The sequence below is a fragment of the Lichenostomus cassidix genome, chromosome 3 (genome assembly GCF_008360975.1).
Source record: "Lichenostomus cassidix isolate B80296 chromosome 3, HeHo_3.0, whole genome shotgun sequence".
NCBI lineage: Eukaryota > Metazoa > Chordata > Aves > Passeriformes > Meliphagidae > Lichenostomus > Lichenostomus cassidix.
This window is the reverse complement of record NC_139483.1, coordinates 105,304,336-105,331,508: the sequence shown is the minus strand read 5'-3', so window position 1 is coordinate 105,331,508 and position 27,173 is coordinate 105,304,336. Positions and strand designations below refer to the sequence as shown.

General features: G+C 40.2%; 1 protein-coding gene across 5 annotated transcripts in view; it reads right to left on the bottom strand.

Annotated features, from left to right (window-relative positions):
- Nucleotides 1–27,173, bottom strand: part of KLHL29 (kelch like family member 29) — a 389,016-nt gene that overhangs the window by 140,380 nt on the left and 221,463 nt on the right. For 4 of the 5 annotated variants that reach the window (XM_085056969.1, XM_085056972.1, XM_085056970.1 and 1 more), the window contains one exon: nt 4,413–4,526. The exons of the other annotated variant lie outside the window; for it this stretch is intronic. In XM_085056969.1, the coding sequence (XP_084913095.1) occupies nt 4,413–4,526 (114 nt within the window). The remainder of the gene's footprint in view (nt 1–4,412; nt 4,527–27,173) is intronic. 5 annotated transcript variants of the gene reach the window in all.

Below are 27,173 nucleotides of genomic sequence, written 5' to 3'. Positions count from 1 at the left end.
AGTAGGTTACTTTCAAACTGTACTCCCGAACTTGTGTTTGTTTGATCAGAATGTGCTAGCAATCAGTTGGTATGAAATCATGACACACGTCCATGAAACACAGACAGCAATGGTGGTGGAAACAGAGAAACAGCTTACTGAACTTCCTTTTAAAACGTATACATATTTCTGGTCTCTGATCTAATTCCTGCTTTATTTTTCTTAATACATGAAGGGTTACATTACAAGTGCTACATGTCTCTGATCTGATTGCAGCAATTACCCATTTGCGTCTCTGGAAAGCGAAATTATTTCCAGCGTTATCAAACAAAAGAACTTTCTGTCCATTCACTCATGCCCACGACAGCGCTCTATTTGATGCTTTTAATGTACAACACAAATGACCAAAAAATGGCCTGTATTATGCTAGTTGTGCAGGGGGAAGAGCTGTGTTCCATTAGTGATCCACAGACTTCACAGAAACTAATTGTACTATGTTACACTTTTATCTCTAGCTTTCATGTCAGATGCTTGTTTGAATTAAACATGGGACACATGAAAAAAGGAAATGCATTACAAAATCTACTGGGTATACATCTTAAAATACTGCCAAAAGTCTATTTACATGAAAAGACCAAGAGGTTTCTGAAAGGTCTGTTGAAGCCTGACTAGTCAACAGTAGCACTGGCTAGTTAATTGCCTGAAATTCCTGGCTGACTACAAAGACTACTAAAGGAATCATCAGCATCTTTCTAGCACCTGCAAGATGTTCAATTTGTGCTCTTTGTCATGGACAGAGTACCCCAACCCCAAATCTGAGCATTTTTTCCCACTATAGTTAGAAGCCACCATTAAGAAACAATAAAATGTTCAGCTGAAGTCTTTCATTTCACCACCTGCCACTTTGAACTCCTGCAGGGAGCAGTCTCCCAGTTTTACAGAAATTAACTGCAATACAGATGTACAGGCAGAAGAGAGCAACACGGAACAATTCTGGAATTACATGAGACTAACACAGACAAGTTGCCAGACTGTCAATTTTTTGTAGCTCAAGCAGTCATAAACCATTGCCCATAGGCAACAGTAATTGTTGTACAGCTGGGTCTGCTGAACCTTATTATATTAAAACATTAAAACCTTCATATTCATGGGGCTTTCCAGAACATCCACAAGAAAGTTCATGAGTTCACAGCCATCAGCTGGTGCTAAAGATTGGGAATTAGTGATTTGATCTATACAGCATCAGTTTACAGGGCTACCATAAGGTGTTGAGGAAGCATAGCTACAACTAAGACTGACTTTAAGTCCTAAGCTTTACAAATCTTTAATGAAATAAGACCTAAACTTTTAATGAGACCTTTTTCACATCAGTGGAAACATAAAACCTATCATACTACTAATGGCATCAAAGAATATGTCAGTGGACTTAAAAAACCCAACACAACAACCACAAAAATCCAACAACAAAAATTCCAATACAATCTTTCCCATGCTCAACACCACCGAGCACTTCCTGGGAGGTCCTTGAGCAACTTCCTCAGAGCTTATGTAACCACTGACATACATCCTGCTATGGCTCAGAGTGCTAAGACCTGTTCTAACAGTTTCATGAGCAAAAATGAACTAATGTGGAAAAGGGGGTACTATTTGTGGTTTCCAGCAATCAAAACTATTTCACTAAGGCCTTCATTTAAAGTGATGGATGAGAAGCAGCGAATCTCTGTTCCAATTTTCCAAAAGAGATTGGGAATGGCAGCTTAATACCAAGATAACGTATCCAATATGCAACCCAGTCTATTTTCTCTCCCCATTGAAAATAAAAAGGTTAAGATGCATGCATGCACAGAGGCAAACATTACCTCTCATAGATTCAGTTTTTATGGCCTGTCATGGGTAAAAGCAACTTCAGTTTAATGAGGGAATTCCTTTTAAAGCTGTTCTCTATGCCTCTGACTGGTAATGACTGGTGGCCCTGCTCAGGTTTAAAGTCTGAATGTGTGTGGTGTTCTAAAAAAATTAGCAGTCTCTGTACCAAAGGGTTTATGGTTTAATTTGTAGTTCACACTGTTAAATATTGCATGAAACAGGTATTATTTGTGTGCATGAGGCACGCATGTAAAATCTGAACCCTTAAGGGATAAATCTTCATCTGGAGTAAATTCCTATATGGCGCTGGACAGCACCCAAGTATATTTCTGAGTTTAGTCCATGGCCAAAGAAGCTCTTAAGGATGGAAGCAGAGCTTTCAAAGATGCAGTGATGACAGCAATATCACCCTAGCACTGGCTGTGTGGCTGGGCTACAGAAATGAAACTGTTGTTTTAAGAGATAGATGTACTGTAATGTATTAAAAACCTAAGAGATATTGACAGGTCAGAGTGCAAGAGGAACAGAAAGAACAGTCCTGCAGTTAAAACCTCATTCAAGAATTTGCTCATGGGTGGAGAGAAGAACTCATCTACCTTATAGTTCCTGTCACCAGGCAATTCTGAGATGACACAGCGTTGTTTTTCTCTTTCCAAAACTAATGTGGGAGCAGCAAGAAAGAGAGTAATACACTTAACTCATAGGAAAAATGTTACTACCCTGCATAAAAGATAAAAGAAGTCCTAGCTCCCTCTTGAGCAGAGAGAATAATTCAATACTTAAACACCTTAAACACCATCCAGCAAGGAGCCACCAGTCAGTGTGAGCGCTGGAGCACTACGACAGCCTTCAGAGACACATGGCTTAGCAGTGTGGTTAAGTCTGCACCTGTTCTTTGCAGATGATTTAAAAACACACCCCACATCAAGGTTAATAACACAGGCTTGGAGAAACCCATGAGTGCAGGGGGCCAACATCCCTGTGATGAATGCACTCCACCCCTTAACCAAATTGGTACAGGCTGCAAAGAAAGTGAAGGTCTGATCTGTGTCCAGGCCAAGAACTTCTCTAGCTTCAACATGTTCTCTGAAAAACCACGGAGGAAACAGTGACACGGTGAGCATCGATGCACATGAGCTTGGAACACTAATCATGTGATTAACATATGAATAGCTGGTGGCTTTTGCAAGACTCATTAATCAAGGAGCAAAGAAATTTGTGGGTACAAGGAGACTCATGCAATCATAGGAAGGAAACTATTCCATTTAATGCAATTTGTCTATAAGCCAACCTTTTTATTCAAAAAAATTGACAGCCTAAGTGAGCCTTATTGAGCTCTTCTGGCCAGGCAGCCTGGATACATGGTGGTGATCCTTCCTTGAGCTGGGACACCTCTCAAGGAGACTCCTTGAGACAGAGACACCTTTAACCAATGGCAGATCTGTCAGGAACCTAAATTATTAGTAATGAAACATTACTAATTCATGTAGCTACTCAATATTAATTACTATAAACTTATTATAGATAATTCTATCAGAAATAACCTCTTGACCAAGTCTGAGACTAAGATTGGACCTAACTGCACCAGGGCTCCACAAGGAGTTTAGAAAGGAAGTGGGTCCACTCTGAGCCTTGTGACTCAACAGGAGGCTCTCCCGTACTCTTTGTATTTCTTTTGTTAGGTATAGACCCTTTTCTAAGTCAGATTGGATGTGGCTGCACTTAAGTTCCACCACTCTGTACCTCATGACTCCTCAGGAGAGTCTTCCTTACCCTTTTGCATCTCTAGTCTCGGTGCAAAACAATCTAACTTGATTCTAACTCAATTTGCATTTGTGCACTTCTTCTGTGCAGTAATTAATAAGGTGAACCTTGCCATCAAACTCACTTAACCTTTGTAAACCACTGTTAAACTTTGTTAAATTCCACTGAACTTACTGAACTAACTCAATGAAACATACTGCTGCTTCTCTCTTGAGTCAGGGGCACTCCATCCATCTGCAGGAGTCCCAGACCAGCACAGCATCAGAATCTTTACCCAGCCCTGATCCTGGCTCCATGCAGAGCAGAGCTTCTCACCACCCACTTTGTGTGCTGATAAGAAGGCACATGTATGATCATCATCAGCTTCTTCCCGCCACCAAAATCAACCCCAGCTTTCATGGAATGAGCCTTGGCTACTCTCGTAAATAAGAAAGCCCAAATTCTAAAGCTTTGACAATGCAATGGAAGATAACTCCATACTGGGAAAGGGAAAAATGCTTCTGCCTCACTAACCCTTTCTAAGGCTCACCATCCACATTAGCTGCAGGTTTGTGAAGGAAAGAGAAGGAATGAGATTATGGAAAAGGAGAGAGAAAGATGGGATAGAAAAATGTTGTGAATTGACCAGAGGTAGTATCTATTTCTTTCTGGTTGCTCACTGCCCAGTACAACCACTGCTCTCACACCAGCTCTCCAGTCATTAGCTAGGGATGAATACAGGACCATGGAATGACAAGTGCTGTGTAAATGCTACTTTGTATTCTGTCTTGTCAAATTGCACCAGGAGAGGCTCAGGTACTCACCCAGCTGCCTTCGTTTCTCAGCGAGAACATCAGGGAACGGAGCTGAGGTATCGAACCGAGGTCCCGGCTGCGACACTTGCTGCTCCAGGACACCAGGGACATCAGCGCACGACACTGGGTTCGAGCACAGAAGCCCCACTTTAGCCTGAGCAGAACCTCCTCTGCTAACACGGTCTGCATGCAGATCAACCCCAAATCAGAGCAAAAGCTACGAATGCAAAATCATCTCACGACGGAGGAGAAAACGCGCGGCATCGGGAACAAGGCGGCAGCTACAGAGAACATGCACTGCGCAACGCGAGGGCTCTCAGAGATCCCGCAGGCATCCCATGGCACAGGCAGATAAATCCAGTTCATCATAAGTGCTTTTTGTCAGAGGGCTTAAGGAAATATGGGCAATAATGGAATAAGTGCTTGTCAGACCAGAATCCCAAGGGTGTGTAAAGGATGTTGCCCTTGTGTACTGGCAAAGCTACTGAAGAACAACCTAAAGGCAGACTTGTTGAGAACGAAACATTTATCCTGAATGCAAATGTTGGGCATTGCTAGGTTCAGAAGTCACTCCATATGGCATTTTCATGCCAAATTTCCCATGGAGTTCTTTTAATTACCCAAGCAGGACCCCAAATTTCATTCTGGATCAGGGCCTGAAGCATTAGAAAGAAAGAGAGGAATACTTAGAAAGTAAAAGGCTCCAATCCCAGTATTAAGTTACTGCTATAAAAGTTCTTTTTTGTTGTATTGGATGCCGACATTTTACATTCAAGCCCTCTGAACTCAGTGTTTCAATTGTAGTACATACTCCGTGGCAGGAAAGTGCATGTTCTCTGCCTACACAGCAGGCACATAAAAAGAAAGGAAAAAAAAGAAAACCAATATAAGCCTGTGAGTGTTGAACAGTGCTGCGTGATATTACTGATTTATTAACTTGGCTTGATCAATAAGGCTATCATCAAGGGCACATTTAGTTTGCACATAAATTTCACTTTCTAACAAGCACTTTCGTGTGCTCACTTTAGTTTCCATAATCTGATCCAGGTCTCAGGAAGCTTTCTTTAAGGGAGAACAGAGAATTCTTTTTCTAAAAAAAGGATCAAAGTATACTCGGTCAACTCTCAAACAAGAAGACAGTCAGTACTGTAGAAACAGCATGCTTACCTTTCATAGCAAAAAGAAAAATAAGCCTATAGGTCTGAATTTATCACTGCCTTAAGTTTATCAACATCAATGGAGCTATTAAATTGTGGCTGAATTTGGCTCACAGCAATTAAAAAATTTCAACTTTCTTTGAGCGTCTTCCATCAGTAACATGCTAATTTAATGCATAATTTAAACTCTGCTGTCCTTTAATTCAGCATTTGTAAATAATTTAAAAAGAACTAAAAATCCTTTTGCATTTATAAAGCTGACCCCCTCCCCCTTTTTCTACTGCAAAACAAAAATGCCTTTTCAATCAAGAATTTATTTATTCTTTATATCTGAAAGTAAAAGCCACTGAAAACATGAGAAACTGATTTACAAGATAAAACAATTAGCTCTGGGATATGTACATTAAGACTAATAAATTTCACATAATATTTTTAGGAGTGGAGGAGGAATCCCAGATATATCAGACTTTATTCAAATTCTATTGAAATGTTCAATTAAGAGCATCTTATGAAGGTAAGTTATGCAGTCACTAAAATTAAGATGTGAAAAACAGCATTAGAGTGCTACTTCTCTCAGAGACTATACACTTTAACAATTCATCCCTTTTTCTACAGCCAAGATAACATAAAAAATCTGGGTATTCCTGTAATTGCTCTGGTCTTGTTAAAATTTTTGGTTGTATGGGATAAAAAAATGTATTCCACAGTAAAAAATACTACAATAATACACTGCATTCCCTTTTAATCCAAAATCCTGTATCTCAATAATTCTTATTAAAACCTTTTTTTCCTCTGCTATTAAAATCTTTTTCTCTGTGCAGACAGATGAAAATGCCTTTTAAGACTCAAAAAGCTTGTGCAAAACCAGCTCAAACCCATCAATCTCCCAGCTGGCTCCTAAAAGAAGGTAAACATTCCCCAAGCTGTTCTGACCAGACGTGACTGGCAGATACTTTTTGGGAAGGAGGTCTCAAGATACAACCCTATTTCCATTCAGATTCAGAGCTTTAACAACACAAGAAGTTCAGCGCGGGATCAGGCAGTGAGGCAGTCATTTAATTTGATTTACAACAGAGTGCTAATATATGGTTTTGCTGGAAACACAGCCACAGTCTTCTCCACTTTTTCTGCCCTGTAGATTTTACATCAAAGCATTCCTGCTCATTTTGTTTCCGTATCTCCATGCTACCAGTAGGAAGCTGCCCAGTTCTCCTGTTTTCTTTCAGCAGAATGGATTTGTGGACTAGCATGACTGCCTCAGGTGCCTCAGCCACCATCCTTCTAAAAGATTTATGGCAAACACATTGCATCCCAAGATATAAATCTACCAAATGGCTATTAGACATACTTTGCTGTCCACAGACAAATGATTTAAAGCAAAACTGATAATGGTATAGCTCAGGCTAGCGTTACTAGTACGCCTGTCAGAACGGTGCTACATTGCCACACGTTTTTCCCAGACACCTCATTCTCATTTTGGGTGTGAATCTGATGATCCTTCAGTATTACTCTGTTTGTGGCAACTCGTGATGCTAAACAGTCCTTTGTGATCCAAGGATAAATGGGCACCACCATGATTAAGCTTACATTGCCTTGATTGATATACATTCCTTTACTTTTTATTCTTTTAAGAATAAATTCTTCTAGGCATCCAGTTTGAGCCATTGGACTAATTAAGAAGAAGAAATCCAGCAAGGATGGGGAGTTTGGCCAAAGACTTTTCTGTTTTTGGAAGTTCATTCTTAAGTATCTTTAAAGAAAATTCATATTACAAAAAGCATACACACTCTTTTTGCTCCTGGAAAGTTAACACAATGTAAAACCACCTCTAAAAATAATCTCCCACTAAAGAAACTTCAAGGTCACAGGGAGAGAGAGAGGGGTTATTGTGAGCACTAAATAACACAGGTTGGTTCTATAAGCCATGAAGGGAAGGACAAGCTAAAATTAAATGACCTTTGGTCGGGATACCTCACCTACAACAGCAGTCATTATCTGATCTTCTTAATTCTCCTCCTCCACTGTTGCAGGTCATGGTCCATCAGAAGCTGCTATTCCTGCTAGGATGGGTGCAGGGCAGACAGTGCCCTTGCATCCCACCAGGATGAACTGCCAGGGAGGCCAGCCTGGGGTCGTTGCAGGTAATACCCCTTAAGAGACAGCCTGTCCCCTGCTGAACTTGCTGTGGCTTTCACAAGAGGCAAGGGGGGCTCTCCCTGTTCTTTGTGCAACCATTGCCTCTAGAAGACAAACCTGAACCTTGGTTTGTTGTAATAAAGTTTCAGTTAGAACACAAATCTATAAATAGCTAACAGTGCAGATCAAAATGGCCAGCTTTGGTCACCAGTATTGATCAGAGTGAGAGAAACAAAATGGGACAACACAGCTACTGTGAAAAAAACCCCAAAAAGGGATGCTTTCCACACAACAGGTGGAGATCAAAATAATCTTTGTTGTGAACCCAAAATCTCCCTTCCACCCATGGCACAGTTTTTGGAGTGACTTAGCTTCAGACAAGCAGTGATTGTGCCACACTATCCAGATGTTATTAGAACAAAGCACTGAGCCATATCTCATTTTTTACATTTATTGATGATTCTGTGACAAATTCAAACATAGATCACGTGTTGGTTTTCTTAAAATCACTGAGTAACCAAGAAAGTTGAGCCATTAAGCAAGATCTTCCACCAAACACGCCTGTCTCAGAAAGGGTCACAGAATTTGTGACATTAAGATGCCTTGACAGGAGATATAAAGCTGGACTAGATGACCACTGTAGGTCCCTCTCTGCAGAACCACTTCTATTCTTTCTATTCTATTCTATTCTATTCTATTCTATTAACAGTTAAATAAGCATATGTATATGGGTGTATATGTGTCTATTTACCCTTCTACTACTGAGCTGTGGATGCTATAAAATGTTCATCTGTTTGTTCATCTGTTTCTTTCTAAAGGAAGTCCAAGCTTCATGTACTGGGGAAGAAAAACAAGAGGCAAAAGCTAACACACTAGCTGAGGGCCTGCTTTTCCAATGCTGCATTTGATTAATCATATGATTTATTTTCAATGACTGGTTCAATCAATCCTGATCAAATTAACAAAGACAATGATCAGAAATACCAGACTAAAACACAATACAAATTATTTGGTTCCAGGGGATCCAATCAAAGGAAACAGGATTAAATTAACCAGTGATCGGATTAAGGAGAAGTTGCTGTATAAAGTCTGAAATGTATTAGTACTTCAGGCCATTTGCTGTGTCTGTAGGTTGCCATTTACCTCTCCTCCTAGCATTCTCAAAACACTTTAAACAAAATTGAGTTTTCTAGATATTACAAAGGTAATGTGGAAATAATAATAATAATAATAATAATAATAATAATAATAATAATATATTCTTCACAATGCCACAGTATGCGATGCTCTGCCACAGTAGACACCCTCTAAAAAAAAATACACCCCCATACACCCTCCTTCCCTAGCAGTCTGTACTTCAAGGAGTTTACAGTCTATGTGCACTACACAGAGATCAAAAGGTGACAGAATATCAGGATACAATCAAAAAGACTGAAAAACCCATTTAATTCTACAACGTTAGTAAAGCACAAAGATGAAAAAGCTACTGTTCAACAAGGAGCACTAATGAAAGTTGCCAGTGGTACAGCTGAAAATGTAGTTCTTACCTAAAAATGAAAGTAAATACAGGTATCACAGGAGAAGTACTTCTATTTGTTGTGTACTAAGCTAAACCTCGAGCAGCTGACGAAGTCCTACAGCAGTGGATAGAGATTTACCTTCACATACCTTGGGCTCACGCTGGTTCAAGTGGACCTGTCAGTGACCAGCTGCAAAGAGACTTTGTGCAACATGTGAGGCAAAGGAAAGGCTGGGGACATCAGGACCAGCTCATTTGGAAGTAATTCGGAAAACATAAATGCTGAGTTAGATTGAAACCAAACTCAATTCCTGCCCTCTTTTTCCGCTAAGAGATTCATTTAAAAGATAAATGAGGGATGTGGAGAGGTATTCCCTAAGGACTGTTAATAAAGCTACTTTAGAATGCTGGCACACTGTGCTGCTTGCAAATCCTGGCCCCACATGCTATGTGGGATGAGGAAGGACACTGGACTGGAAGTGCCACTCACATGGCAGCAATACTCAGCAGCAGAGAGACAGAGTAAACCCACACTGCCACTGATCCCACTGTGCACACTGGGGGCTAAAGCACAGGGTTTACCCATCTTTCAAAAACTGTAAGAAAAGGAGTTGCTGTAATCTGACCAAAAGGCAAAGCATGTGTAAGCAGATAGACCCAAATCAACAAATCCAGGTCTTCGTCTCTTACTGAAGCATTCAGGAGCTGTGCAGGAAGACTCCTTCAACCACCACTTGCCACAGTGCCACTTCCATCTCTAGGTGTGCTCTCTTTAGTAGCTGCCAGCAGACATCACCCGACAGGATTTAGGCACTTGTGATCGCCCCAGGACTTTCTTTGCATGCAGGAACAGACTAAGCTAAGTGTTCTGGTGAGTGGTAGCTGACATCTGGAGTGTGAGATGCTCTTTTTCCCAAATGAAACCACCGGAGACATGAGACAACAACTGCTGGTCAGCAAGGTCGATGTTCACCCATGGGATCCGGTTTGAATGGCCATGGCCATGTGTCCTTTCCTTGCAGCTCATTGTTTGCACCAGGTATTGATGCTGAAGGACTGTCCTTGCCAGACTGAACATTTGATGAGCTGCTTTATTCACTGAGCTCGAGAAAGTATTTAGAGAAACATTCATCTCTCCCTTCCAACAACTTAAAGACTTAATATTTTATCTTTGTTTTCAGCTATGACAGTGAGTAAATTTAAAGCATCAGCTCTTCTCAGCCAAAAGACATTTGGCACTATGATTAAGAATGTATTATTTAATCTCTTCTGTCCCCTTAAAGAGTAACTTATTTGTATGTATAGGCTTTTTCTCATGCTCTGCCTTGCTACATTCTTTTTTCAATCTCAGTGCAATTTTTTTCATGAGTATTCTCCGTTTCATTTTCTTACTTTATTTTCTCCATGTCTCTATCTCTCTCCTCACCCTTTCTATCACGTTCTCTCCTAAGTGAAACGAAAACCCAATTATACTCCTGTTAGAACTGAACTTTGAAATCCATCATGTGCTAGTGGGCTCAAAATTAGGCAAATAAATTCCCTCAACCCTACAAATTAAATTGAGTCTTTGCATATGTTCTTTTAAGAGCACAAAGATGTCAAGTATTCACCCAGCTGTCACAAAATATGATGAGCAGGCTCTTTGAATTCATATAGATTTTCTAAATCGTTTGTCAGATTTAACAAAAATGCTAATGGATCCAAAAGTAAATTCTAATCTATCCTAAATATCTGGTTATTATTTGTATTACAGTAGGACTTGGAATTGTCAGTTAAGGATCAGGGCACAATCTCTATGCATTTCACACACAAAGATCATTTGGATGATGTGCAGGTATTATCTTGCATTTTCTCAATTTTTATCTCATTATTTTAACCAACAGCCTCCTCATTGGTATACTCAATTTCATTCAAGAACAAAAGCACCAGCAGCTTGTTAAGTATCACTGCCTAATGTGTTGGCTGTTGAAACTTGGGTCTTACATTTGGTAAAGCCAGCAACTGTCTCCCAAATGCAGAGTTTAAAGGAAAAAATCTGTCACGCAGGTCAGGCTTTGCTCAGGTTTCATTTTGGTCAAAGCTCATGATGGAAAGGGAGCAGAGCCAGATCTGCCTCAGCACAAGGGTGGGCAGCTGCCCAGAGCTGCTGATGCCAGCGGCTTGGACATTCCTCAGTGCACCTGTACCAGGTCTGGGTGGCTCCAGCACTTCCCAGACATGCAGCACTCGCTGCCCTGGCACTGAACACCTGGACAGGACTTCTCCAGTGGCCACCCCGACACACTCAGGGACCCTGTGATGGGGTGAACATATCCTGGGAGTTGTTCTCTACGTACGGCCCTGGCTGCTTGTCTAAAAACCTATTAGGGCACTGCTTTGAGAAGGAGGGCAGCAGATCCTGGCTGTCAGTGATAATCCACTGCCAAAATCAATACAGTTGGCAAGCGTGCTTCACAGATATTTACGATCAAAGAGCACATTTCCCAAGAATGTGTTGTCAGTCCCATTGTCTTGGCCCAATTTCAACTCCAGTAATTACATTTCTGCCTGCCTAATATTCCCCTGTCGCTTTGAGGAGATGCGGGAGCTCTCTCATCCAGTCCCACACTGTTTCACTGCATCACGGCCACAGTCAGCACCAAGCTGACACATGGCAACAGCTCTCCCTATTTGTATTTTACACAATGCTGCCTAAAAAGCTTTGGGATTCTTAAGGAGGTGAAAAGTGTAAGATACTCTTGTTGCTGTTATTTAAAAATGATTTATTTGCCTCTGGAACTCGTTATCTTGGGACATATTTTAATTTCCTTCTCTTTCATGAGTAAATTTGTACACTGAAATTATTTACCAAAGGTTGAACTAGGTAGGTATCGGTTTTGTTTTCCTTTTTTTTTAATTTCACTAATAAAAGTAAAATAGCTATAAAATGTGACTGTCTACAGCTTTTCAATACTGAGCTTGAGGGAGTTCAAGCCCTTTCAGAACTAGCCAGGAGAGCTAACTCCACCGGCAAACTAAAACTGTGCCTTTCTCAGTGGAATACAATTCCTGTTTACAGCTGCACAGGGCATAAAACGGGAGGTTTTAAACTTGTGACATTTCCATGTCTGGAAAAACTGTCACACACCCAGCACAGCATCTTACCTCAAGCTGTAAGCCCAGGGACATCAGTAGCATTATCTGAACTGGGAGAGTACCAGAGGGAAAGAATGGTGTATCTAAAACACTTTCAAAACCTCCCAAAATCGTTCCTATATTACGAAAACAGACCTTTCCCCGATGGGAAGAGGGCTCCATTTCCAGCTCTATGTGCTTGCAATTTTGCTTCTCAAAAACATCTTGGTAGTGCTCAACTGACTGACTCCTGCTCATTGGAATTTTTCTTGGGGATGATCTCTGAACACACAGAGTGAGAGAAAGCACTGGGGTTTAACGTTTTTAAAAAATACTTTAAAGACTAAGCAACTGTTGGAAGCTGCTCTGAGCCAGAAACTGGTCAGATCAATGCTGCAAACATGGTTTTGTGGGCAAAGGAAGATGTGCTACATCCAAGTCATCATCGGGCGCCTTTGTCTGCATTCCCTGCACTCCTCTGCCTTCCCAAAGGGACCATTTGGAATGTTTAAACAACTGCTATTTTAAATAGACACCCTTAAGCATATTTTGCATTGAAATGTAAAAAGAATGCCAAACAAAACTAACCCAGAAAAAAATGAAAACCAGGAAAGTATGCATATGAGAAAGACTAATAAAGTATGAGTGCATGAATGTATTCTGGAGTATTTGCATGTGTCAGAGGGAGTGGAAAGGAGGTAAGCAGATGATGAGAAAACAAGAGATGAAACACAAAGTGACAGAAAAAAAGCACTGGTTCAGGAAAAAAAGAGGCAGGGAGGGAAAAGATTGTTTTGCAGATAGGCAAAGCCTCTGTGTACAACATGGGGGGGAATTTTTAAACACTGAGCTTTTATCCACTAACATCAATAGGGTTATCATAACTAACTTGGTAAGATCTAGGGGCAGCAGCTAAATGGTGTAATACAGGTACCTAATTTCAGTGTCATGCCTACTTCTCTCCATCAGCTCTGTTAGAAGCTGGAGTCTGGCAGCCCTGGATAACAAGTGGTCTAAATTACTCATCACTCTCCGGATGGTAGGAGCCATTGTAAACTCTCTGACTATGCCCCTATGTGCACTGCAGCAGAACCAGAGGGAAAAAGGGAAAAAAAAAAAAAGACAAAGAACATCATCCAGCTATATTACAAGCAGAAGAAAGAAATTCAGGAGCTCTATGAAAAGAATGATGACCTAAACCAAAGAAGATGGGATATTGGAAGTTAAATTATCTGTGCAGAAAAACTGAATGTAAAAAGATTCAAAAGAAACTACAGTCTATATAGCTGCAGTCTAGTGCATCTACAGGGAAAAAAGCCAATCTCCTCCCCCTGCAAACACCCCTAAACTAAACAGTACATAGGAAGGAGGGATATTTTTTGTTTTGATCTAGTTCCTAATTTAATCTTAATCCACTCTGACATTTATCCTCATGGATAATTCAGTATACAAATTTAAGGCAGAAAAAGAATCTATAAAAATAATAAAATAAGAACTGCTTGCAAGGGCAGTATCAACAAAAATTGCCCTTGGGTAAAAATAGTTCCTACTGCTTTGTGTCCCTTTCAGCTTCAGGCGATATACCAAGATCCCAGGAACTACTTTTTTTCCCCTTGTGCAATCATTTGCAGCTCTCATCCAGCCTCTGATTATGCTAATTGTATTTGATGGAATTTGTATGTACTCTCCTTCGCTCTCGTCTCAGCTGAACATACACAAGATGCATTTTTAATTTTTAACTCTTCAAAAATAAATATATAACGCAACTTTCTCCCCAAGGTTGTGTAAAAGTCAACCTTATTACTACTTCTAAACAGCAAATATACAGCCTTTATTACCAGCAAAACAAATAACCTCTTCTATATTAATATGTTGCAACAAAGCTTTTAGTTAGTGTGAGAGGAATGTCATAATGTAGGAGTTTGCATAACACAGTCTGATCATGTCACCTAGACACAATTCCGTTTGCATTAAATTAAATCCACCATCGTAAGAAGTACAACTTTAATATAAAGATACAGGCAAGTTGGCTAGATCAAGAGCCTACATCATTTTGAGAGACACTCAAAACTAGAGAGACGGTGAGCTGTTGTAAAACCATTCCCAAGGGTTGGCAATAAAGCCCAGGACTTAAATTCCTGAATAAATGTCTTTTTTTCCTTTTTCCCTTTAAAAAGCATTCTTTACCAAGTTGCTAAACATCAAAACCCACTGGATTTTGCTGAGACAAAACCAGATGACCTTAATGGCCTCAATCCTAGTTCCTTGACTGTCTTCAAGGTCCCCAAATGCAGCAGTGGCTGAGTTATTTCATACTTCATGGGGATCCTCTGAACCTCTAAATTATTTCATTTTACTAACTGGAAGCTAAAGAATAATGTAATTGCAAGAGTAAAGGACTTACTTCCCCTTCTAAATCAAACCAGGACTGGTTTTTCATCCTTTATTTAGGTGAATTTTAGTGTAAAATGCCCAGTGGGCCACCCTGTGTACCACAGCTCCACTCTTCCACAGCTAAAGCCTCCCATTGCCTGAGTCACTCCTCAGGGACAGGAACCTCACCTCCCAGAGCACCTCAGTGTGGGACCATCCAGGCTGACCACCACAGCTGGCTGTGCCTCCCAGGGCCACATTTCAGGGGTAGTCAGGTGTCTTTAGTGACACAGGGAAGCACCAGAGGGTTTTCCACAGGTACTGAGATAGAGAGGGCTTTTGATTTCTGCCCAGGTCCAGAGAGATGCAGTTAGGGTGGCCAAACCTGAAGCTTGAAAACCCAGACGCACCTAAAGGCCTTTGAAACCAGACTTGGGGAGCTTGTCACCTCCAAAAATGGGACATGGGTGCATTGGAATGTAAACAGAAATGAGACAGAGGATGTAGGACAGGGGGTTTGGGCACATTCCCTTTTGCCTCCCAGCCCCACTATCTGTGTGTTCCCACAAGATTTGGTGTTGATGTCTGAACAAGGCAGTGGGCAGCCATTACCCTACTTCTATTAGAGCTTTGGCCAAATCTTTTTGTTACTGTCCAGGCATCTGATGTACCTGTGCACATTGCTGGTGTAAATATCAGTTCTGGAGGCTTGGTCCTCAGCCTCCCACAGTTATGGACCCTCAGTCAGCCCTTCTGAGATGTCCTCCTTGAGCTGTTTGATAGGAGTGAGAGCTCTCTGCATCTCAGAATCTGCCATGTGAATCTATCCGTGGTGGAATTGGCTCTTTTCCTCAGTCTCTGTTTCTTCATTCTCTACCCTTGTACAATGAACTGACTGCCAACCACTTCTCTTGCAAGGGTGGCTGCACTTCACTGGTAAAATGTATATAATTTATTTGGAGATCAGTCTAAAAGTAACTCTATTTAAGAAAAAAAAAAAAAAAGAAAGAAAGGAAGAGATTCTTCAGAACTCTTGCCATCCCTGACATACTCTCAGAATGCAATACCACAGCAGCTAAAAAACATAAATCACCCAAAATAACAGAAACACTTCTCTCCACCTCATGTCTGCTACTACCTAAAGTCTCTGTGATTCTTCAGGCACAGTTGTTATATACATGCAAATTTTAATTAAGGGAAAACTTAGCTGAATACTAGATAAAATTATTTGTTGTATTGTATATTTGAGAAGCAATGCATCATTCTAATAGATTATTCAACGGATATTTGCAAACTTCCATAGAAGTGTTTAGCTAATGCAAGAAAAAAAAAAAAAAAAGATTAATTGAATAATTTATTTGATGGACAACAGCATTATTCATTAAATACATTATTCAACCAGTAGTATTCAACCAGTACTAATTAATTAAAAGCAGAGAGACAATTGCTTTCAAGTACAACTCATTCAGATCCCAGTTTTGGCTCCATTAAAAAAAGGGCTTTGCAGAGCAATGTCTCAATGAGAGTGTAGATGGTGCAGATACTCTTTGTGCTAAAGGAGCAATGCCCTGAACCACAGTGTCCTTGACCAAATATATCTGCATGACCATGGTAGGATTTGCACCACTTAATGAATTGTCTGCCTATACTGGGGCTGGATTTGAGCATCCTCAACTGTGGAGGTATTTTAGCACATGGAATAGATTAAATGAGACTATTTAATTTGCAACCTTCAGGGCAGGGCCAACTTGCTAACTGCTCCAGCTGTGCTCTTCTTGGGAGCTTTCAGAAATGAGAAAGAAGTAATCTGGCATCTCCTTTGCTGGTTGGTCTCCCAAGTGTTTTGCAAACCCTCTCCCATCCCGTGACTAAGACCTGCAATTACCTGCTAAAGGCACAGCTGTGTCCTTACTCAGCCTGGTGACAGCCATGCCTATGTCCCATGGTGCTACAGGACCGCAGAGCATTCCAAACACCATGTCCCCAAGCTGCTGTGTCACCAGGCGTGTCCCCAGCAGAGCCCGTGCTGCTTTGCACTGCCAATGGGGCACCACTGGGGCCAGCCAGAGAAACCACCTGTGCTTCAGACACATCAGCTGCTTCTGCTACATCAGCACAAGCATTTTAGCCATTTTTATTCAGCAAGGAACAATGAAGAACGTCAGGCTTTAAGAGCAAAAGGATGACAACAGATGAGTCCAACCCATTGAGGGAAAAGGCAAAGACCAGATCTTAAGCCCCAAGTAATTACCTCCCAGCAGCACACAGAAGTGGAGAAATTCTCATTCCCCACAGATGGGAAAACCACCATCTGAATAAAACCAGCTTCACGATCGTGACAGAAGGCACATTTAACATAGACTGCACATGACAAGGAATAAATATCATGCTAGGACTTTATAGACATAATAAACCCTTGTTAAGTGCCCACCAAATATACCGTGGAGAAGGCAGCCATAAAAATTGGCAAATAAAGATCCTCTTAAAGTTTAGCAAGCATCTAAAAATATTTTACTATTTAACCAAGTATTTCCCCTATTATGAGGGGGTTCTAGAATAATTTTCAGGGAGCAAGGCTCAAAACAGTACAAGAAGAGTTTGGATCACACTGACTAAGTATTATCTGAATCAAGTTTGCTAGCTTAATTTACCCTACTATTTTAAGCAGAGTTTCTTTTAATGATTCAAGACACATTTCCACTCTAATCCCCTACTCCCGTTTGGAAGGAAACAGATGAATGTGATGAAATGCAATGAAGATGATAAATTCATGCCACTCGAAAAGTGGCAAATGACATTTACTGGTCTCTCAGTTCCCATTTCATGATTGATATGGAACTATAAACAAGAAAATAAGTACTGTTAAAAATCTTTCTCTACAGTGGCAAGTAGGGTTTTAATGGTGGTTTGCCTGTGCTTATTAACAAGCCATGGCAGTTGCTGCACACTGATCAGTAACCGCGTAAGAGCTCAGCCTACTGTGGAAGTCCTGAGTCTATGTACTTTCAATTTTAGAGCATAACCATCATACGCTCCACAAACCAATGAAATTTCTAATAATACAAACCAATGATGTGTTAAATTGAGACACTTCTAGCTTGAATGCCAAAAACTTCACTATGATTTAAAGGATCTGTGCTTACCTTTCTCTATCAATTTACTGTTAATTTGCTACCATTGGAGCAATTTACAAAAAGGGAAAAAAAAGGTAATATTTTATTTAATTTCTAATACCAATCCTGGTCATTTCCAATACATGCTCAAATGCCATTTATTGTACAAAATGCAATATAGTCATTCAAGAGGAATAAGAGATGCAATGAGAAGTGCTGGGGGGAGCAGGCAAGAAGAAATCACTCTGCAAAATATTTGCATTTAGAAATAGGTGGCAATCCTCACTGCTCCCCTTAGAAGAGGCAGAGGCATTAACAAAACTTTAGGTCATAAATGTTTGCCTGTTTCAATTATACCAAACATTCTGTATTTTGTCTGTTATTTATTATGCAGTTTTACTGCTGTGCTGGTTATCATCAAATTGTAGCTTTATAGATAATTTGTATCAAACAACACGAAAATGGCCCATGAAAATATGGGGTTTTCTAAATGTGCCTTCCCCCTTATTTCACCCCAACTTCTCAAGACAGAACCTAACCATGTATTTATGATTCTGTTTGTACTTTATACCAAAATCAGACAGGTCCCCCCCCCCCCAGTATCTTGTTCCCATTTTCTACTCAGATACTAAGATATATTGCAATGACCTTGCATGAATCACATTGACGTCATGCAGACTAGTCCGTGGAATAATTATGAAAATAGTGTTCAATCTCTGTCTCCAGGGGCTCTCTAACAGTCCCTTAAAATCTTTGCCACATCTTTACACAGGCAGATAGACATAGGATGAGGGGAAATGGCTTTAAACTAAAAGAGGAGAGACTTAGATTAGATGTTATGAAGAAATTCTTCCCAGTGAGGATGGGTGAGACACTGGAACAGGCAGCCCAGAGAAGCTGTGGATGCCCCATCCCTGGAAGTGTTCAAGGCTGGGTTGGATGGGGCTCTGAGCAACCTGGGCTAGTAGAAGGTGTCCCTGCCCACAGCAGGGCAGGTGGAACGAGATAATCTTTAAGGTCCCTTCCACCCCAACCTGTTCTATGATTCTATGATCTTTCCCCTCCCCAGTTGGCTTCTGGAACAAAGAAAAGGTCACAGTTTCAACAAGAACGGAAACTGGTCAGGGTGAATTCAAGCACCTTTAATATAGAACATTCAAAACTGGCTTTGCCATTTAACTATTGTTTGACCAGGTGAGATGTGGCCTTCAGCAAAGCAGGATACACTGAAACCATTGTAATCCTCTGTGCAGCAGTTGCACTGCTGAGCAATTCCAGAAATTTTAAACTTTGCTACTAGACAACAGCAGAGCATAGCTCAGGTCAAACCAATCCCTAGCAGAAACCTAGTGAAGGCAGCAGCACTACCAAGTATAGATCTGACCCTCAGGCTCCAGGTACAAGGTTAGAAATTGATAAGGTAATTGCCCAACATCAGAGCCTGCAGTAAAAGCAGTTGCAACAATTAAATGTTAACTTTTTATATCGAGGGACAGCAGGAAAGATACCTCACCCATCAGCATCTCCTCCTGCCCTCCAGCTGGCTTGGCATCATCACGCTCAGCCTACCTCATTATTTGCCAAATTCAGAGCACAGTGGAGAGAAAGGGCAACCAAAGATCTCAGACCTCATTTGTGAGTAAAACGCTCTAAGCACTCAGGTTGCCTTATGGACATGGTATTTAATAAACTGCCCTGGAATGCTGCTCCATCTGTCCTTGGTTCAACACCCATCCCCTACACTGCTGGGAAGTCCATTAAAGCAGCACAGTTTACTGCAAGAAGGTATCTGCAGGCACTGTGGCCCCAGACACAAAAGAACAGAAGAGACTTTAAAATAGATCCTCCTCTGCCCCAAAGCCAGTGCTAAGTGTTTTACATCAAAATGAGGAGCCAGACTACTGGATATGTTCTTAAATACAATTTTTGTCCTGTGGTTTATAAAATCATAGTGCAATTTAAGTTTGAAGGGTCACTTTAAGGCCATTTGTTCCAACCTCCTGCTCAAAGCAGGGGCAACCTCAAAGACAGATCAGGTTGCTCAGGGCTTTGCCCAGTGGAGTCTGGAATATCTCCAAGGGTGGAGATGCTACACCTTCTTTAGGCAGCCTCCTCCAGTATTTGACCACATAATTTTGTTTTTAATGTCTAAATGAAATTGCCCTTGCTGCAGCTTGTCACTGTTGCCCCTTCTCCTGCTGTGCTCCTCTGAGAAGAGCTTGCCTCTGCCAGGCTCCAGAGGAACTCTCAGGAGCCAGTCACCAACTTCATGCCATGATCACAGCCATTCAAGACTCGTACTCCAGTACATTTTTCACCCACCTTACAATACATCTGTCCAAAATCTGGAAATAACAGCTCCAAATTGCATACAAGGGTGCTATGTTAGACCTGTCAAAAGCCTTGCTTAGGTCACAGTGACTGTCACTGCTCTCTTTGTCTGGGCCTGTGGGCTGGTATATATCCAGGTGAATAAGTGACTCCTATCCAATGTTCTTCGGCCATGGATAGTAATTTAGTTCTCCAAATGCATTAGGAATGGAGCCAGGGAGAGCTGAGGCAGACCATCCTCAGATGTAGTGCCAGATGTTCTCATGCTCTGAGAATATGTCCTGTGTGAGAGTTTCTTGGGCAAAATCTGAGATTAGTCTGGGCTTGATGAGCTCCCTGATTTCTAAGGACATAACACCCATCTACAGAGACAAAAATACTGATGTTTATATCTAAGGAAAGGCACTATTACCCGCTGTCTGCTGAAGAGAAAAAAGCACCATGGGACACACAGCCTGAAATCTTTCAGCAAATCACTTGAGTATCAGGTAGTTTGGTGAAATCTCTGTATCACTTGGTCACATCTCTACCTTGGGAAGTGTGGGCACTAAGGCATAACCATCCCCCATGTTTTTTATCCATACTGTGCTGCTCCTTTGGCAATGCTAAAGTCCAACCCCTGTGGGACTCTTGGGGAAAGCAGGCACAGGACTGAGTGGAGGAAATCAGAACAGGAAAAAATGCATAACAGACTGTTTAAAACAAGGTAATTTATGGCTGTGAATGTCAGGGATGAGTTTAGGTGACCTTATCTGACTTTCATGAGTTTTAAGATGCTCCACAGTTTAACTGAAGGCTCCCCTACTCCTTTCAAGAGGAAAGCCTTTTGGTTCCCAGTGCTGTTTGCCACTGTGCTTCTGCCCACACACCTGTATTAACACAGGCAAATGAACCCTGGTAAACTACACTTTTCTACAGCAGATATTCCTTTGTCACTTACAAACTTGCAATTGCCTAAACATTAACTCTTGGCCAATTTCTCGGTATTAAACACAACAGTTGTACTGCCTGTATTGCTTTTGCCAAATGCCACACCTTTCTCTGGAAACAAATGGATTTAGAGAAGAAAAAAAACAGTCACCACCTGCAGAGTCTTACTGTATCTAATATTTTCTTACTTTTTTTTTTATTGAACACCAACAAATTACTTCTTACAACCATGGAGGTGATGCTGATTGCCTACTGCAAACTTTGATTCAACAAGTTTAACCGCATGCTCTGCCTCCAGCTAAATGGTGAGATTTTTCACAAGCTTCAGCATTCCAGATGTCAATGTTTCTGTTTTGACACACATTCTGACAGATGAAAGTTTAGTCACAGAAGAATAAACTTCTAAATGGCTTTAGTTATATCATAAGCCACAAGACTTCCCACTAAAAAAGTATCTCTACTATAAAAATAGTATCAATAAAAATGGTGAGAAACAAACTGTTGGTTGCAATACAATTCAACATTTCTTTCAGTTTTTTTTCAACTTAAAAGTTCTTTTCGTTTGCAATGAACTTTTCATCCATCATATACCCCTCTACAGTCATACAATCATTAAGGGTGGAATAGACCTGCAAGATCAAGTCCAACAGTTAACCCAGCTGTGTTTACCACTAAACCATATCCACACACCTTTTGAACACCCCCAGGGATGGTGATTTCACCACTTCCTATTCCAATCCCTGACCATGCTTTCAGCGAAGAAATTTTTGCTACCCAATCTAAATGTCCCCTGGCACAACTCGAGGTCATTTCCTCTCATCCTGTCAGTTGTTAGCTGAGAGAAGAGACCAATACACACCTGGCTACGACCTTCTTTTAGGGAGTTGTAGATAAGGTCCCCCCTGAGCCTCCTTTTTCTCCAAAATTTCAAAGTGACTTTGAAATAAGATCAGCCACACATATTAATGGAAAAAAACCCCAAACTTAACATTTTTTAAAAGAGGAAAGAAAAGTCCTGATTTCCAATGTCTTTTTGTGTATCCTTTTTTTTACCCTCTCTAAAGAAAGATATGGAGGAACATGGGTGTCTTGCTCAGCAGTGATAATTGTGATGTAGAAAAAGAGAAAATATCCAGCACTTCAGCAGAAGTACCCTGGGATGTTTCTTTGAATGCCTTTCACACCACTTCCATCAAATACTTTTCACCCCATTTAAAACAGTGAGCTGCCTTACAGCAGGTCTTGCTCCCTGCAGACAACCAACCAGTTGCCCTGCCATCCCTCCACTCTTCCAGAAAATGACCTGGAGCTAAAAATTCTCTTGTTTTCTCATGGAGGTGAGAAAACTTCAGATACATGACAAGTCCATAAATCCCTTTAAGCTACCTTTGAAGTAACCAGTCCTTACTAAACTTGTCTGTTCTAAAATGTAAAAGTGAGAGCAAACACACCAGCTCTGCACTATTGAGCTACACAAATTCTTTTAATCTTAATGACTGTAAATACAAACTACTTTCTAATACACTTTGCCCTTCTACACTGCCATCCTGTCCTCTCCACCACCACTTACACCTTGCTGGATGCTCTTCTTCCCTTGGTATACATCTCCTGAGCTCTTTTCTTCTTCCCCGTCTTTAATATCACTGTCCATTGACTGCCCCACCTTGCCAATATATTTATGGAAAATTTCAGAACATTAGATGCAATGCTATTTTTTGGACACTTTGCTTGAGTACTTTCTTGCCACTCACCATCGCTTCCTTTTTTTGTGCAGAAATTACATTTTCAGTTGGGTCAAGGTGAAATTGTACCAAGAACAACTGAGACAACTGAGCATTACTGGGTGCCATGGACCCAGATTGTGTCTGTTCACTGGCCCTGCCTAACCTAATGACAAACATGCCACGTGCACTTACTAAAGAAGTACATTTACAAGCTTTAGTCTCTACACACAGTTTTTACCATGAGGCTGTTTTTTCTATCACAGATCCTCTATTGCAAGCATCACTGTCATTTTCCAAAATGTAAGCTCTCAAAATGTTAGCTGCTGTTAAATTCTAAAAATGGTCTAAATAATAGCTGTGTTTGTAGAAGCTCATCTTCATTTATGGATTCTGAAAAAGGATGTGTAGGCTTACAGCTGTCTGAAGTGACAAAAAACAAAACCTTGAAACAAACAGGTCTGTGGATTCTCATTAGAGCCCTAACAAGTGAAAAGACTGTGGTGTTGCCATGTCTGAGGTCAGCAGAGACACAAAGAAAACACCCCATGAACACAAGGACTGTTCAGACTCTGCAGAAGAACCACAGTGCTGAAGACACTGGAAGAGTTTTCATATAAGCAGCTGAAAACTTCCTGCACTGAGCCTGGCAAAGTCTTCCCAAGCTGGAGAGACAGAAGGGCAGGCAGTTTATGCAGTGTGCACCCAAAGACTAATTCAATGCCCCAAATTCTTCCCCACAGCCATTTCCATGACTCCAAGGGAGCTATTTTGCCAAAAGTATGATGAGAATATTTTTATTTCGATAAAATGTCTGCCTTGCCAGAATTAATTCCAACAGATGTTTCAGCAATTACAAAATCACTTAACTAATTATCTCAAATACCTTTTTGGCCATCTCCACTATGATAAACACCTCAAACTAAATTATACTGAATAAACTGCAGTGGGATTGTACAAAACCTTGGCTTTGGGAGAGACAGGATGGAAGTTAGTGCTTGGCACTTAATGTCATCAGCATTATAACAATTCAGCTAAAGTATATATAATTTTGTTGCTGACCTTACATTATTATATAATTAAGGTAATTTAAGTAATTACTCGCTAAAAAGACTAATTTTGTTCATCAACGTAAAGACTCTCAAAGCACAGCAATATGAGGGAATTAGATTCCAATACAGCAATTTGGGAAGAATTAGAACCTCTAGTGAATAAAGTGAAATGGGAGTAAGCAGTAAAAGGTAAAAAAGGACAGTAAAAGTTCAGGAAACTTGGTTATTACTCTGTGTTCTGACACAGACATCCCCTGAAACTCCCAAGTACTCTAAACATAGTAAAAATTTTCTTGTCACATATAAAATATCCACAGTGAGACTTGAAACTATAAACTTAAATTTAATAAGGCGCTAAAACTTTCCCAAGCCAGACAAGCAAAAATCTTTCCTGAGGGATGTCTGTAATCAGAGTGACTCTGTGACTCTACCGAAGACAATTTTATCTCTCCCCTTCAAAATAAGATTATCCTAGAAGATCCCAACAAATTAACTCTTTAATTGAGTATACTGAGCATGCAGCAACCTCAGTTATTTCAAGCCATAAGCTCATCCATAAAAATAGCCCACCTAATTCCTGCACAGCAATGTAATTTTAAACTGCAGTTTTTCCTCAGAAGAAATGTCTTATCATGAATGATCATATAAATGACACACTGGTGTCTTTTGCAAACTTACCAAGAATTAAGAGGATGTCAAAAGAATGCTCGATTTGAGAAACTTCAAGTGCTGGGGGTTTTTTATTACTGTCAATTCATTATTTCTTTTAGAGGTGATGACCTCCATGTTTACCTGTGTTCAGTCCCTTCAAACTTTTTCTGTCTCTAAACTTTGTAAAAAACAAAAAAAATCCTGTAACAGAAAATAATTTATCCAGCTTTAAACCTTGCTTGTGGTTTAACCTTGATGTTATTTTGAACTGGATGATGACAGGTACCTGCTTTTATGACCAGAGGAAGATTCTGTTACAAGTAATCAATATTTTGTTTGTTTAATAACTAAGGGATTGCTTGAGTATATAACTGAGGAGTTAAATATTTGGCAGGGTTATGAAACATGTTAATTAAAATTTTAAGTTACACGAATCCTACAGAAGGATTTAATAGAAGAAGCTACACTTGAAAAGACTATTTTAGTACTTCAAGCTAGTGTGCCATGCTAATAATATAAAGTTTCAAAGTACTTTATCTATAAAGCCAGGAGACTTTGATATATACAATCTATATTTTTAATGCAAGTGAGAGAACTTTCAAGCGCTCTTAAGAATGTCAAGCTTAAGAATTTATGGACTGCAATGATATTGCAAAGGATACAGTTTTTCAAAACAAAATTTCAAAGGCATTTCAGAACCCGGTGAATTAGGAATGGAAACCACTGCCCAATTCAAATACATCACTGCAAGCAGAGAACTCACCACTGACCATACATTTAAGAGAGAAGAGGCAAAAGAAGGATCCCAAACAGCCCCCAAAGTATCCAACAACACTTTTGAAAACAAACTGGCACCTAGACCCAGACATGAAAAAATGATGGCACTTTCAGAATTTTACATGCAATTGATATTGCTGTTAGTTGAGTATTAAGATGTTGTTGTAACTTGAGTTTTATCAAAGGCTTTTTGCATTAACCCCCAAACAGCCAGACAATGTGGGCCAACAAGGGCAAGACAGAGTCTATGCAGGATCTAAGTTGAATTTAAAATGCTTAACTTTCATTAAACTTTATGTCTCAAGCTACTCTTTAAACAAACTGGAGGTTAAATTATATTGAGGTTTTAAATGAAAACTTTCAGAGCTGCTTCATCAAGTCATAGAATTAAAGATTTCCTCTCATTACAAAGCTTCCTGGGATTTACTCTGTTTCCTCGCAAACATTTTTAGTTTTGTTAAGTCAGAAAAAAAAGACCTTTTTTAATAGACTTGTCACTAGAACTAGCTGGATTATCTATGATAATTATCTGTGCTCCATTTTAGAATTTAATACCACTTTTCTGCACAATAAACGTAGGTACGATTTGCGTGGGTGATGCAGTTTGCATCTTTCCTGGGGAATAACGGAACAAATGAGGAGTTTTATTGCTTTTTTTGGACACCTTTTTTATGTGAAGAAAGAAAAAACACCCAGATTTGTGATTAATAACTTTTTTTGCTTACTTCTGTCAGGTTTTCCTCCAGGGCATAGTAAGAATCTTTACAGTATGACACTTAAAGGACTGTCATGTCCCTGAAATTGCATCACATAAACAATTACATGTAATTCAGCTCATGGCTTCCTCAGAGGCATCCTCAAAGGCTACATTATTTGGTTGCTGACTCTAAAGTATCTCCTCTGTCATATCTACCAACACTAAAAATGATAAGAGGAGACTTTATCAAAGCCTAGTGCTACCTTATGATGGGAGAAGCCTTTTAATTCTTTAACACGAGGGACAAAGACTAAAGGGATCCAGTTGTTGGGAGCTGTAGAAGGGTACATTCAAAGGGGGGAAAAGGTGGAGGTTTTGACATTAGTTAAACACTGGAACATACTGTCAAGGAACAAGGAGGATTGTCCATCGTGAATCAGACTAAGAATGAAGGATATTTTCAAGCCATGTTCTTTCTCCATCATGAAGCGTGGGATCTGTGCCAGGATCACTGGATCAAACTGTATTGCCTTTTAGAAGGTAATCACAGGCATCATCTGAGGCCCCAGATTCTACAAATATATGGAAGAACAGAATCTCTTCTATGTTAGCCTAATTAGTTATGAGAAAATAAAAATGTGTCACAGGCTTCAGAGTCAATGGTAAAAGAAAAACAATAGACTATTAGTAAACACCATTGACAGGCTTCAAGAGGGCTCATTTCCAAGTGCTTTTTATTGAAAAGAATGGTGGATAAGTTTGGCTTTGGGCTAGTAAAGTACAGTGGAAAGCTGTGATAGGTCTGAAGAGGAAAAAGTTTGGAGAGCTGCATTCTAGCAATGGAATACTGAGTGATGAACTTCTGCTGCAGAAACAGTACCTTCTCCTTTGACCCCCAAATAATTTTTAGCAATTTTAACATTTATGTGAAATAGAACTTACATTCTTTTCTGCAAGCTAAAGAAGAAAATGCATTTGTTTTTTATTGTTTTCTTGTGAAGCAGCGTTACTCAAATATTTCCTTGTGTATCAGGGTCATCACATAAAGACATGCAAAGATCCTGTCTGCAAGATTCAGTTCTTTCATGCCTGACTGAAGAATTAAAGTGGTTTGAGAAGTACAGCCAGGTCTTATGGCTCTGAGTTCCATGTCAGCCATCTACAAATACTTGTGTCTGAGTAAATTATAGGCAGCATTA